Source organism: Thermothelomyces thermophilus, chromosome 1 (assembly GCF_000226095.1).
Source record: "Thermothelomyces thermophilus ATCC 42464 chromosome 1, complete sequence".
NCBI lineage: Eukaryota > Fungi > Ascomycota > Sordariomycetes > Sordariales > Chaetomiaceae > Thermothelomyces > Thermothelomyces thermophilus.
Genome location: NC_016472.1, coordinates 10833686 through 10846881, shown reverse-complemented (window position 1 = coordinate 10846881; position 13196 = coordinate 10833686). Strand labels below are relative to the sequence as shown.

Below are 13196 nucleotides of genomic sequence, written 5' to 3'. Positions count from 1 at the left end.
GTCTTCGCTCAAAGGACGTTCTTGTTTCAGGTAGTCGAGCTTTGCCAACACCGCTTGGGGAGGGGGGGCGGTTCGGGAGAGAGAGAGAGATAGAGAGAGAGGATGAATTAGGGAACCACGGCCAGGATGGTAGGCTATAAGGGCGCCCAAACCCGGCTACAGGTTCTCGGTGGAGAGATAGATAGGCATCGAAAAAGAGATACAAGATTTGCATGTGAATTCCGGCCCATGACGGCACCCTCTGCCCCAAAACCATTCCGATTCCCTTGGCCCTTCATGCCTTCTTCTTCCACGTATAGTCGGCGTCTGTATGTACATAATACTCTGTAAGCGGGGTGCTTCTAATCCACAGACGTAATCTACACGAGCACTCACCGGGATGTATCTGTGGCTCTTTGATGTCCTTCCTAATCTCCCGTTTCCTCCGCCAGTCGCATCCCGGGAACCGCTTATCCCGCTCGTCCAGGACAGCTTCCAGGCCGGGCAGCTGGTCGGCGGCGCTAAGGCTCGTCATGAGCTGCGGCTCGCCCAGCGGCAGCTTGTCACCACGGTCGACCTGCCAGAGGTGGTAGACCTTGCCGTACAGCTGCACGACCTCCCCCATCTCGGCCGTCTCGGCCTTCTCCCAGAGCGCCTGGGGCACCAGAGCGGAGGAGGGCCGGGGCATGACCAGCATGCCCGACTTGACCTCGAAGACGTGGCTGTGCCAGAGGCGGCGCTCCTCCTGCGGCAGGCTCTCGTACAGGTGCGGCCTGATCATGTACTCGACGCCAATCAGGCGCGCCCCCGGCGAGGGACTGTCGTACAGCAGGCACTGCCACACGTCCTCGGTCAGGTGGCCGCAGTAGTGGTTCGTCTCGACGAAGCGCCTGGGGTCGGACGCGTAGACGTGGAAGGCGTTGAGGTGCGCGCACACGTTCTGCAGGGGCGAGAAGTCCTGTTCGTTTTCGGGTTGGGGGTTGGGGGTTGGGGCTTGTCAGTTCTGTCGTTATCCGCTGTCGGCGGGAAGCCAATGAAAAGAAAAGGCAGGGTTCAAGGGAAAAGAGAAGGGGAAGTCTTGCCTGCGTCATGGCAGCGCCCGTCTCGAGGACGGTGCTCTTTGTGCTGCGCTGCTCACCCTCGACTCTGGGCTCAGCATCGCGGTCCTTTGTGTGCGTAGCGGAAGCCATCGTGTCGCTCGTTGCTTTAGAGAACCAATCAGGTTCTGCTTGCGCCGGATGAGGTTTCTTTTGGAGCGAGAGACTGGACTGTGTAGAATTTCAGGCAGGTATCTGTATGTAGTTATGTACAGCACTGTACCTTCACTGGAAATAAATCACTGGGGAAGTCATTGTGCCCTGTTGTAAACCTCCGATATCATCATTCGATCTTGCTATTGCTCTTCAGTGATGGTGTGACGTCATGGTTACCCTTCGTTAATAACCATCGCTCAAGGGACCTTTTTGCAGGAAGCAGAAATGGGAAAGCCCCGCACAATCAGGTACGACGCCTCAAAATCAGGCCCTTCCCTGCAGCGACACAAGGCTCCCACTTGGGGCAGTAATCAACAATCCCACACCCCACACATTAATGAGCCCAAGCGAGCCGATGCCGTCCATCAACCTCTCGTTAATGTTGCAACTCGGGAGTGCGGGTTTGGATGCCTCATGGATGTCTGCTCTGCAGCTGTTGGGCTTTTTTGGATTTGTTTCGGGAATGATCCCCCGGTGGCTTGCCCCGCTCAGCCGAACTAATTATGCCCCGCCAAGCTGAACTACGGACCAAGCCGATCGACTGCAGTGTGCGAAACCCTGGTCGGGCTGGCGCGTCAAGCTCCCAACTAACCGTACCACCACGCTGTGCCATTGGTGGCCTTGTGCCTAGCTCCTGCAACCCCGGGGTATCCAGTTTCTGCGAGTCGCAATGCCCGAGGACGGCGAGCCAGAGGCGCGGTTGGGCCGGCCAGAATGGCCAGATCGGCCAGAGCGGCGCGTCCACAGCTGAAATTCATATTCTCTCTCATATTCAATGGAAAGTCTGTTCACGCAAGGTCGAGCCGGCGTCCAAGTGTTCCGACGTGCCCAAACCGAATAATCCGCCCCGGTCTCGACGATATTCGACGTCGCCGCCTGCGCAGAGAGCCTTGTGGGCGCCCTCGACCACCCTGACTTGGCCACTCCCTTTACCACAGCCATCCCCCCCTCGAAGAACCCGAGCTACAGCCATCTCGCAACCAGAGCCGGCATGAGCAACAGCAACAGCGCCCAAAATGGCGGCGGCTGCGGCTGCGGCGGCGGCGACGACGACGACAGCGTTGTCAACTGGGCCGCCCTCGTCATCTCGCTCGTGGCTCTCCTGGGCACCGCCGCACAGGTTCTCCAGCAATACATCGCCTCGGCCGCCGGGTACGCAAACTGCGGCGAGAACGTCATGGGCAAGTGGCACGAGTCCAAAAAGCGCAAGTTCCGACCGACAGAGCTGCGCTTCGAGGTCCGCTTCCAGACCCCCGTCATCTTCGTTTGCCCGACCAATAACCTGCGAGGGCCCATCATGGGCCAGCCGATATGCTTTGTGGACGGCACGAAGGAGAGCCTGGTGAAGACGCGTGCAATGCTGGCCAACGACGAAGAGAGGCAACGCCGGTCACAGGAGAGCAGGGTGCATACGGCCGACAACGAACGGGCCTCGTGGGTCGTCCTGCTCTCGCACCTGCAGACTATGGAAAATGAGAGCGCCGAGTGGCAGAAGGAGCACTACAAGCTGAACTGGCCGTACAGGCCGTCTCCCGTCACCTTCCAGCAGCACACCCTGGCCGTCGCCCTGCAGCCCAAGGAGCGAAGTTGGGACACCATGCCGGCCGGCGTCAAGAAGCCCTACGCCACCACCACCATATGCCACCTGCTCGAGATCGCCGCCATGATGGGGATATACTGGAAGGAGTTTGACCGCTCTCGGGACCGCTACCGCGCCGAGGGCAACGGCTACCTCCTGACCGGCGTCAACGTTCCCGATCTCGGCGTCATGTTCACCCTCCAGGTCACGGGCAAGAGCAAGTTCCGCGAGAACAGGGTGATCCCCGTCGACGAGGTCAAGGAGCTCTGCTGCGGCTTCGTCTCCACCCTCTTCCGCGAGAGCAAGGACCCCCGCAGGATCGAATTCCCCAACGAGGACACAAACGACATGGGCTTTCTGCAGCTCGGCAGCATGGACGAGATCGCCGAGACCATGGTCCAGATCCAGTGCAACACCGACACGGCCAACTATTTCCGGTCGAGAGAAGCCAAGCATCGTCATTTATTCCCAGGTATGCCTCACCCTGGCCCCTTTGTTAAGAAGAGAAAAAAAAAGCACATGCGCTTCCCCCCCCCCCCCTTTTGGTGTCCTAACCTTTTTTTAATATATATATTTGCTTTTGCTGTTTCTGACACGACAGTACCAGTCCCCTTTGAGCTCTTGGGCATGCTCGGCAAGACGCTGCACATCCGCGACAGCGGCTTTCGCATGCTGCCGAACCCGACGCCGTATCGCTGGGACAAGAAGTTCTTCAACCTACGCCGCCTGGTCAAGGAATACCGTAACAGGATCTCGGATACGGACGCCCTAGACCTCCCCCCCAACGCGCAGATCCAGAAACTGGAGACAGTCGCCAAGGAGCTGGTCGACGCCCTGAGCGAGGACATGAAGTCCAAGACGCCGGGTAATTCGCTGCCCCTGCTCAGCAAGCTGCACGAGGTTCTCGACCAGTGCGATGACTTTCTCAAGAAGTGCGACCGAGACCTCGTCCGCATGGTCCTCCGCGAGCACTTTCAGGAAGTAATGCGCCTGATCAACGAAAAGAGCACCGCCGAGAGCGGTCACGACATCAGGAGCGTCAACGGCGGCGGCGGCGACAAGCGGAGGGCCGAGCACTTCGACGAGCTCACAGCCGCCAACCCCGAGCAGCGCCAGGAGGCCTTCATGGAACTCTACTTCTTCAAGGTGCTCCGCCATGTCAAGACCGAGGCCGTCAAGTGGTACTGCCGCCGTCGGCAGACCACGCAATACGCCCCCTCGATGCATTCCCGGGAGCCCTCGGTCAAGGACATCGACAGCGATAGCGGCGCGAAGGGGTGCACAGCTTCAGCGCCGTCCGCCAGGCCCACAACCACCACCCCCGCGTCGTCGCCGCCCCCCGGCCCCACGACTCCTCCGGTGCCCCGTTTACAGAAGCAAGAGAGCGGCCAGCAGAGGGATAAACTTCAGGTCACGATCCAAGTTTCGAGTGGCCCCGGTCCTAATTCAGACGACGGGAATAACATCCCCCTCATGGAGTCGAAGGCCGCGGCGATCTGGTGCACCCTGGTGCTGCGCATGCTGTGCTGGCTGCTGCTACACGATTTCGACAAGAAGGACGTGCAGGAGTTCCCTAAGAGCGAACTTCTCGGCAGCCGTCTGCCGGTTTATATTGCTTAGCCCGGTGTGTGTTGTTTAGCGCCTGTAGCATCGCAGCTGGAGGTTGGCATATGGCTCGGCGTCGACAAGTGTCGTCTTTTATTTTATTTTTATTTTTTCATTTTTATTTCTATTTTTTGGGCTGGTTGGATAGTTCAACTTGGAATGGTCACAGATGGAGGATGGATTGAGTGTGCTTAGCTGGATACCCTTCTTTTTTTCTTCCTTGTTTATTAGTCTTTGCTTCGATGAAGATAGCAGCATCGGGCAGGAGCGGTGGCGTCCAACGCAGTATGTCTACCTAAAAAGATCTGATTCATGATTCCAGTTCGAGCTCGACCCCTTTTTCCCTCCAAGGAATGGCGGTTTCCGGTCCTGACATCCCAACCGACAGTTCAAGATATGGTAGAAGCCGCTAAAGGGCCACGAATCATTAGGTAATCCGAAGAGGTTCCCGTGCTGAAATGGGGCGATTTTTGGGATCGTGGTGAGCGGTTGCCCACATGATTCCCTGCTCCTTCCTTCATCACCGCAAAGGCACAGATTGTTCCAGCTGGTGAATGCTGCCTGACACCTGCGAGAACTGGCTGGATGTCGCAGCGGAACTCTTAAGGTGGGGCTCGCTAATGCTGATGAACTGGCAGGTGCTCCACACGTCTTTTCCTTGAACTGGACTGACGAGACCCTTCCTCTCCGGAGAAGACAACGGAACAATTGGAACCGTTCGATGCCCCCGTTTGGGACAGCGCCAACTCATCACTGCTATGCCGCTCATCCCAGCCACCTGACGGCCGAAGTCCCGTGCTCGGCGGCTGGCGACCTCATCGACTACACGAGACTAAGGTCACCGCCCTATTGCAGCTCTCGGAGCGGCAGCCGTGCCCCGCATTAACGCCCCGCGCGACCAGTGACCGGGGCGCGATGCGGTGAGCAGGAAGGGCTGCCTCCTTTGACAGCGCGCCGCCGCTCGGAACCTTTCCCAGCATGCAGCGACGTGGTGGGGTTCCTGCTGCTTCATGCCCGATGCTGGACCGTCCAATCATGCCGGCCGCCCTGCATGCGACTGCGTTTGCTTGCCAGCATGGCATCGAGAAACGCCTGAAACAATTCTCGATCTGGCCGCCATTTTTAGCCCGATGAGCGCCCGCCGGGTAGGCCGGCGCCATGTTGCACGGCACCGGCCCCCATCTCGACGCATTCTCACAATCTCTTTAAGCTCTCCAATTCATCGGCCGTTTCAAAGCCATTCCTGAGAAAGCCGGCCTTAGTAACGGACAGACAACTGGACGGATCAGAGAGGAAGCCTCTGCCGAACTGAGCAGAGCAAGAATCCGAGAAGACCTCTCTCCCCTCCCCGCGGCATGGAAAGCCCGCAACGCTTGGCTTGATAGCCCGACATTGAACTCGAACCACACTCGTTCCTCGTTTTTTTTTCGACCGCCACAATGCCAGCCACGGAGATTATCACCATCATCAACAACTCGGGGAAGGTTATCAGCACAGTATGTGACCCCTTTAATCCTCGCTTCGGGGACAGGGCGGTCATACTTGGACGACACTGACACCTCTCAGGGCAAGCAGCTTGTAGGTATCTTCAAGGAGGCACACGCGGCCTACCGCGACAGACGGGAAGCCGTCAAGGCCCAGCGTGCGGGGATCCAGCGAGCCAAGACATTTGATGTGGCCCGCGGCGATCCGTACTACGATGATTATCACTACCACGGCGGCGCTCACCCCGACGACGCCGACTATGCGTACGACCGCCGTTCCATCCGTGACAGCTTCAGTCGGCGGAGGTCGCACGACGACGGTGACACCCGCTCGTACGCCTCGTCTCGCTACAGTCGCCATTCTCGGCGATCCCGCCAGCCCCGCTCCCCCGAGGGCCCGCTCGCCCTGACCGAGGGCAACCTCAAGGCCCATTCCGAAATCTCTGCGACGTCACCGTCCCAGATTTATCGAGGCCCACCCACCGAGACGGCACCGCGTGACATGGAGCTCTCGCGGCCGACCCCCGCCACGGGAGCCCCGCCACCATCCGAGTCGGAAACCGGCGCTGGATCAGAGCGCCGGCGGAGGACGCGACAGCTCGTCCTACGCCGGCGCTCTGATCCAGCGCTCGCCAAGAAGAAATCTATCGACATGAATCTCGCATACGGCGACATTCCGCCCGACCTCGAGTCCCGGGTAGATCTCGATCCGGTTCACGACGACGATGACGCCCGGTTGCCGCCGGTGGAAGATCCGCAGGAAGCCAAAGCCCTGAGCCTGATGGACCGCATCGAGGAATATCTTGAGGAGGCCCATTGCGTCCAAAAATCGGCATCCGCTATGATCGAGAGCCTGCAGCGTAACCCGGATGCCGCCGCCGCCGTGGCCCTCTCGCTCGCCGAGCTGAGCTCCCTGATCGGCAAGATGAGCCCCGCCTTCCTGGCCTTCCTCAAGGGCGGCAGCCCCGCGGTCTTTGCCCTGCTCGCCAGCCCGCAGTTCCTGATCGGCGCCGGCGTCGCCATGGGCGTCACGGTTGTCATGTTTGGCGGGTGGAAGATTGTGAAGAGCATCAAGAACACGGCCGCCTCCAAGACGCTCGAGGCGCCCCTTGAGATGCGCCCGGTGCCCGCGCCCGCGCCCGCTCACGACCCAACCGTGGCGCACGACAAGGCGCTCCCTCCGCTCCCCGCTCCCGGAGGGGGCGCCGCCGGCTACGACGAGGCCCTTGTGCTGAAGGACGTCGAGGCGCTCAGCAGCATCGAGACGTGGCGGCGCGGAATTGTGCCGTTTGAGGGTGACGCGGCCGATATCGAGCAGATGAGCCGGGAGGCCGAGCGCGCGCTCCAGGAGCAGTTCAACCAGGAACTGGACGAGGTGGAGCCGTGCGACTCGGTCTCGCAAGTCAGCCGAGCCCGCAGCGACCGGTCGCGGAGGTCGCACCGCAGCCACCGCACCAGCGCGAGCCGCAGGTATCGCGAGAGCCGCGCTAAGTCCGAGGTCTCGGATCGCAAGAGCAGCTCGGGCAAGAAGACAGACCGAGACGGCGGAGAGAGCGAGGCGGCGAGCGAGAGGAGCCATCGCAGCCATCGCAGCAGCCGCGGTCACGAGGGCTCTACCGTCTCGCGATCGTCAAAGCACTCGTCCAAGGTCGGCGGCCTCAAGGCCATCGAGGAAGGAGACGGCGAGCGCGACGACTCGAGCAGCGTGGCCGGGAAGCCCAAGGAGAAGAAGCGGGACATGATCAAGCAGCTCTTCAAGATGAAGAAGGATAAGGAGGATCGCGGGAAGGCTGTTTCTGTTTTGGTCTGATGCGTTCATTATTATCTCATCATTTGGTTTCATGACGAGGCATTCGGCATTGCATGGTGGCTGGAGTCAATTGCGTCTGTTGTGTTTTGCTCAAAAACTTATCGTCCCAGGGGAAGAGAAGGGAGAGTTTCGGTTCGTGTAGAAATTGGGCAAAAATTACTCTCTGTGGTTAATCGGGTACAACTAAGGGGAACGAGCCCTGACTCTGGGACCCCGTAATGCCCTTGAATAGCTAAGATCTTTGCTCGTTATAGCAGTGTAAGAGATACAAGATTGAACCCTTCTCGTCCATCTCCCCTCGCCTGATCGCGGGGTCGAGACTCCACTAATAGCCATATTAAGCCCTATGATATTACACAGTGTCAAACATTGCCAGCCCGTGTCCCGGGATGAGTAAGACGAGTAAGACCCGAGGAGTGAACGTGATACAGTTCGTTTGTCTGCGGACGCGTTTGTAAGATAAGCCCTGTGGATCTGGCAAACGGGCTGGCAAACGGAGGGTTCTTTGTTCCTATCCTCTACTTATACAGAGCCACAGGGCCAGCAAACGTGGGAAGGAGACATCGCTCTTTTGAACTATTTACAATACTACAACCTTTTTCCAATATTGGAACCACCATCTTCTATCAGAACGCGTAGGAACTTCCACATCCTGGCCCGCTGTCGGCCTTCGTTCCATGTGGTCGTCGGATTATACTGATCATTGCTGTGTTCCTGTACGAGGAGCTTGGGGCAGTGCTACGGCGAGAAACTGGTACACTACGATGGCCACCTCCCTCGGCACTTTGAACTGGAAGCCCACCCATGGACCAGGGTCTACATACACTCGCTTCCTCAGGGTAGGATTACTAAAGACAAAAGACGTCAGCTCGCTGCCTACCGGAAGGCTCGGCAAGCAAGGCGAAGGCCCGGCCTCGGGTGAGTATTAATTAATAGCTGTAAGGTACCAACACGTTGAATATACATCCATACATGTATGTACAATCGTACTGTGTAAGGTACACAATATGCACAATCGGAGATAACATATTCGTACCCATGCTTGTAGGTATGTATGTACATACATCATACATTATGGATTACATACAAGCTCCGTCTGCCATCCCTGCGCTCAGCGCAACTCTGGACTCCACTGCAACTTGGACGCGTGCTTACTCAGAACCCTGCCCTTGGCACCAAATAACGTAATGCTTCCGGAGATAAGGTCCCTTATACGTCCGTACAGTGGTGCCCTTCCGCGCCTCCTTTGGCGTTACCCATCGCTGTTCTTCCCTGCTAGCACGCAGCTGCGAGCTGGAACAGCCCTCGGCAGGAGTAAGGAATCTCTACTTCGCTCTCGCGCCTCCACGTGTGCTCCGGTATTAGTGTCTCATTTGTGTGAGCAAGGATGACAGCCAGCGCGCCGTCAGCAGGCGTTTACCAGATCTTGCCAATGACTTTAGGGTTGCATTGAGGCGTACGAGTGCATAGGGGATAATCCACGTGTAACAGATTGCAACTGAACATAGCCGCTTCCTATTGCTCCTATCGTCGGGGTTTACCCCTAATTAACTCCTTCCTTGGACCCGACAGGCCCGAGCAACGAGAGTAATGGCCGGAAGGAGCTCCTCACTGATTATGTTTGGCTGATGCCGGATCTTACTTTACTTCGTGACGTGTACACGGGAGTTCCTGCCATAAGGAGCTAGCAGGTGAACAGACCCTTCAAGGGAAGGGTCGCGGCGGCCGGGAGTGGGTTCCCAAGGTCAGAGTTGGGCAACCTGGAAGCCTTGAAATGCTATATAAGAACCTTTTCACCTTTCTTCACAACCACCCGACAGGCAAATCATTCTTGCGCTCACAACAACGCTTTTCAAGGTCAGAGCACCGCAGCTCAGTCCATAATTATTCGACCAGTGTCTTAGAACTGCAAGCTCTTCCCTCAGTTGCTACAGATAAGGGTTACAGTAATTACCACCGAGCTTTCCACCATGGGTTCCATGTTTCAATCGATTGCTCCCGGTCCCGAAGAAGGGATGAGGGCGTACATGGCGCCCTCTCTCTTCCAGCCGCACAATGCTCGCCAGGCGATCCGAGACGCGCACGAAAAAAAGATTCCCGCCCTGATCGGTTACTACGCCGGCCTTAGCTCCATTCCCATCACCCGCTACCTGGCGCCGATGGGCTACGACGTGGTGTGGATCGATTGGGAACACACGTCCTGTGACGTCGAGACGATGACTACGGTTGGTGATTTCCTCACTCCCGCCGTCGCGGAGTCGCTTGGGAGGGAGTGGCATGCGAAAGTACCTAGCAATGACTGACGGACTGATCGTCAGATGGTCCACGAGACCATGTTCATGAGCGGCGGCCGCACCATTCCTTTCGTCAGGTAATAGGGCAACCCATCCCATCCAAAGCCAGAAAACCCCTTTAGCCTTCCATCGGACCGAGCACCCCGTCGTCTCAAATCATTTTCCTTTTCTTCTTCTTTTCTTTTTCCTCCGGGCCCCCGCTTTGCTAACGGGCCATCCCTCTCCCCTCCTCTTTGCAGAGTACCCGGCCACGACCATGCCGCCATCGGCTTCGCCCTGGACGCCGGCGCGAGCATCGTGATTCCCCAGGTCGAGACGGTGGAACAGGCCAAGCACGTTGTGTCGTCGGCCAAGTTCGGCACCCGGCAGCGTGGCACCCGGTCGGCGCCCCCATTCCGCCTGGTCCCCGGCCTCACCGACATGGCGGCCGACGGTAAGCGCGACGTATGGCAGAACTGGAACGACCAGGCCGCCATCATGATACAGATCGAAACGCTCGAGGGCATCAACAACCTGGACGCCATCCTGACCGAGGTGCCGGACATCGACGTGGTGTGGCTCGGTAGTCTCGACTGCCGCATCAGCATGAACCTGCCGGCCAACTATGGCCAGGGCGACGAGCCCGAGTGGAAGGCAGCCGTGGAGAAGTTCAACAGCACCGTCAAGAAGCACAACAAGCCCCGCGCCGGTTTCTGCCTCACCGGCGGTCAGGATCTGGCCAAGATGGCCGAGGACAACGCCCTGCTGATCCACGCGGCTGACGTGCTCAAGTTGTATGAGATGGGGCCACAGCTGTTGGCGGCGAGGGAGGCCGTTGCTCTCAAGAAGTAAATTGGCTATAAACTCCGGGAAAAAATTGGGTGACGTGTAATTAAAGGCAGACGATAATTAAGTTGTATTACATGCTGTACAATACAGCACAATGGGGTCAGCCTATTACCAGGCCCGATCATAACAATGCTACATGCTTTCGTATATATTACTGCTGAGGTCAGGCGCTTGTCTTTTCAAAAGAATGTACCTGTGCTCATTAGAGTTAGAAGTTGATTGTAGAACGGGCTGTTGACTATGTAGCTCTCAGAAATACCTTTATTATCAGGGGGAAACAGAATCATATGGCGAGTATGAAATCAAAGCGGAAAGAAGAAAACGAACTCATGTTGCTAGTGATTCTGCACCTCCTGGTCTTTGATAAGCTGGATGTTGGTCTGATAAGTGATAGAGAGGGAAGTTGAGAACCCGCCAAGACATATTAATAGTGAGGATACAGAAAGTTCAGAGAATTTTGCCTTTGCTTTTCGCTTGCTATGGCATCAAGCCTTCAGGTCAACCCTTTTTACACTCGGATGAGACAGTATCTATTCCGTGTAGATCGGGATGGATGTTCCGGGTAGAAAGCCGAAAAGATGGAAGGTACAATGGAAGAGGCTTAGAAATTATTACAACAGCTCAGAGTCTGCAATTATCAACGCAAATGAGGTATAATAAGTCGTTAGGGCTTACTTGGGTCACGGTACAACTTTCAACAGGGGTTAACAATATCATTATCGACACTCATATCCGACGTACCGTAGGGGGAGAGCAGCATACGAAACTTCTATCATTCCGGAGGAGCAAAAATTCTCAATTCTAATTAAATCAGATCAGCACAGCATGAAGCAGGCACAGACTGTCAACAACGCGGACAGCCAGGGCAACGCCGAGACTGCAACGGCGCTGGTGCCCGCCGACAACAGCACCGGCGTGCCGATCCTGCTTGTCTCGTCGATGCTGCACACCTTGCGGCATCCCGCCTCCGGCTCCGCATCCTCCTCCTCCTTGGCCTTGCCGCCGCCACCGCTGCTGCCGGGGTGCTTGTCCGTGGTGTTGTAGACAATCTCGATCCACTTGATCTGCAGGAAAGCCTCGGCGCCGACGGGCATGCGCCCGGACCAGGTGCCGCCGTCGCTCCAGGCGTTGAAGATGACCTGCAGCGGGTCGCGCGGCGCCTGGAAGGTGATGCGGGCGGCCGGCTGCCCGTCGACGTACCACGTGCTGCTCCCGGGCGTCCAGTCCATCCGGTAGTCGACCCAGTCGGTCCACCGGCGGCCGCGCGGGAGCGTCACGTTGCGCGTCGCCTCGGGGATGTCGCCGGCCTCGTCCCACGACGGCTGGTTCGTGTACTGCACCCGCGTCGGCGGCTCGTCCTCCCGCGTCAGGATCTCCAGGTCCGCCTCCTGCGTCTGCGCCACGTAGTCGTCGTCGGGCCCCTGCCCCTGCCCCGGCGGCGGGTCCCGGTACGTGAACATGGCCGTCACCGCCCCGCGGGCCCCCCTCGTGCGCGCCCGCATCCGCACCGAGAGGTAGCGGAACCCCTTGCTGAGCGACTCGATCTCGGCCGCAGACTGGAACCCGGCCGCGTGCCGGACCGTCCGCAGCGTCAGGTGCGTCGCCTGCCCGTCGTCGTCGTCGTCGTCGTCGTCGTCGTGCTCGATGTAGATGTTGTTGGGGCTGTTGACCATCTTGATGGTCGCGTCGTTGATCGTCTCGTCGTTCAGCGCCATGAGCTCCGTGTTGTCCCACCTCTGAATGTCCCACGTGTCGGCGAACTCGGGGCGCAGGAAGTAGGAGCTCGTGGGCGGCGCCTCGGCGTTGGCCCGAAAGTCGTCAATCGGTTTCGTGACATTGACGTACCGGTGGAGCGAGCCAAAGTCGAAGAACCGGTGGTGTGAGAAGTAGCTGGCTGCCGTCCCGTTGGTTTTGTAGCATTGGCAGTCCGAGTCCGTTGTCAGGGGATTATTATTATTGTTATTATTACTATTACCGCCCCGGGCCACCGCGACCAAGGCGGCCGCGGCGAGAACGGCGGCGAGATGGCGGACCGAGTCCTTGGCCATCATCGCTAGCACAGAGAAATCAATCTCGCGAGGAACGGACACCGTGTTGCAGGCGCCCTAGTTAAGTAGAATCCTATTTTTTTTTAAAAAAAAAAAAAGAAAAGCAAAAGTGCGTCAGCATTCCACAGCTAGATAATTAATACCTAATTAAGCGAGGCATTCCTGGAGGAACGCTGCAAGAGGCCGCCAGCTCAGCCGCTTCAATAAAGGCAGTGGGACAGAAATAATTAATTAGAGGGAGTCTGAATATAGAAACTGCAGGTCCATTCTACCTCGCACAATCTTGGTCGTTGGAATGTGCGCATCCAACGCACAG

The 13196-nt window shown here is 57.8% G+C and overlaps 6 protein-coding genes across 6 annotated transcripts; 3 read left to right on the top strand and 3 right to left on the bottom strand.

The window, feature by feature from the left end:
- Positions 1-167: 167 nt before the first annotated feature.
- Positions 168-1246, bottom strand: MYCTH_2314374 (uncharacterized protein). Its single transcript, XM_003660951.1, has 3 exons — positions 1062-1246; positions 376-937; positions 168-306 (listed from the first exon to the last, which is right to left on the bottom strand). The coding sequence occupies exons 1-3, from the start codon at positions 1167-1169 to the stop codon at positions 275-277; spliced, it is 702 nt and encodes a 233-aa protein (XP_003660999.1). The 5' UTR covers positions 1170-1246; the 3' UTR covers positions 168-274.
- A 732-nt stretch (positions 1247-1978) lies between these two features.
- On the top strand, positions 1979-4831 carry MYCTH_2299891 (uncharacterized protein). The gene is made up of 2 exons (XM_003660950.1): positions 1979-3283; positions 3419-4831. Exons 1-2 carry the CDS (start codon positions 2224-2226, stop codon positions 4429-4431), a joined length of 2073 nt encoding a protein of 690 aa, XP_003660998.1. The 5' UTR covers positions 1979-2223; the 3' UTR covers positions 4432-4831.
- Positions 4832-5764: 933 nt separating this feature from the next.
- On the bottom strand, positions 5765-6466 carry MYCTH_2299888 (uncharacterized protein). Its single transcript, XM_003660949.1, has one exon. It carries the CDS (start codon positions 6331-6333, stop codon positions 5953-5955), a length of 381 nt encoding a protein of 126 aa, XP_003660997.1. The 5' UTR covers positions 6334-6466; the 3' UTR covers positions 5765-5952.
- Positions 6467-6510: 44 nt separating this feature from the next.
- MYCTH_2299887 (uncharacterized protein) lies at positions 6511-8043 on the top strand. Its single transcript, XM_003660948.1, has one exon. It carries the CDS (start codon positions 6553-6555, stop codon positions 7708-7710), a length of 1158 nt encoding a protein of 385 aa, XP_003660996.1. The 5' UTR covers positions 6511-6552; the 3' UTR covers positions 7711-8043.
- A 1134-nt stretch (positions 8044-9177) lies between these two features.
- MYCTH_2299886 (uncharacterized protein) lies at positions 9178-11001 on the top strand. Its single transcript, XM_003660947.1, has 3 exons — positions 9178-9935; positions 10029-10081; positions 10244-11001. The coding sequence occupies exons 1-3, from the start codon at positions 9681-9683 to the stop codon at positions 10833-10835; spliced, it is 900 nt and encodes a 299-aa protein (XP_003660995.1). The 5' UTR covers positions 9178-9680; the 3' UTR covers positions 10836-11001.
- Positions 11002-11647: 646 nt separating this feature from the next.
- Positions 11648-12880, bottom strand: MYCTH_37570 (glycoside hydrolase family 16 protein; the record flags this gene model as incomplete). The annotated part of the gene is made up of 1 exon (XM_003660946.1): positions 11648-12880. The coding sequence occupies one exon, from the start codon at positions 12878-12880 to the stop codon at positions 11648-11650; it is 1233 nt and encodes a 410-aa protein (XP_003660994.1).
- Between the last annotated feature and the right edge of the window lie 316 nt (positions 12881-13196).

What these genes read in the sequence shown, in the direction of transcription:
- MYCTH_2314374 (XM_003660951.1), bottom strand. Translation starts at nt 1,169, where the DNA reads ATGGCTTCCGCTACGCACACAAAGGACCGCGATGCTGAGCCCAGAGTC. An exon ending in CGGGCGCTGCCATGACGCAG is followed by an intron (nt 938 to 1,061) that starts GCAAGACTTCCC and finishes GAAAACGAACAG; the next exon opens with GACTTCTCGCCCCTGCAGAA. An exon ending in AGAGCCACAGATACATCCCG is followed by an intron (nt 307 to 375) that starts GTGAGTGCTCGT and finishes ATGTACATACAG; the next exon opens with ACGCCGACTATACGTGGAAG.
- MYCTH_2299891 (XM_003660950.1), top strand. Translation starts at nt 2,224, where the DNA reads ATGAGCAACAGCAACAGCGCCCAAAATGGCGGCGGCTGCGGCTGCGGC. An exon ending in GCATCGTCATTTATTCCCAG is followed by an intron (nt 3,284 to 3,418) that starts GTATGCCTCACC and finishes CGACAGTACCAG; the next exon opens with TCCCCTTTGAGCTCTTGGGC.
- MYCTH_2299888 (XM_003660949.1), bottom strand. Translation starts at nt 6,333, where the DNA reads ATGGGCCTTGAGGTTGCCCTCGGTCAGGGCGAGCGGGCCCTCGGGGGA.
- MYCTH_2299887 (XM_003660948.1), top strand. Translation starts at nt 6,553, where the DNA reads ATGAATCTCGCATACGGCGACATTCCGCCCGACCTCGAGTCCCGGGTA.
- MYCTH_2299886 (XM_003660947.1), top strand. Translation starts at nt 9,681, where the DNA reads ATGGGTTCCATGTTTCAATCGATTGCTCCCGGTCCCGAAGAAGGGATG. An exon ending in ACGTCGAGACGATGACTACG is followed by an intron (nt 9,936 to 10,028) that starts GTTGGTGATTTC and finishes ACTGATCGTCAG; the next exon opens with ATGGTCCACGAGACCATGTT. An exon ending in CGCACCATTCCTTTCGTCAG is followed by an intron (nt 10,082 to 10,243) that starts GTAATAGGGCAA and finishes TCCTCTTTGCAG; the next exon opens with AGTACCCGGCCACGACCATG.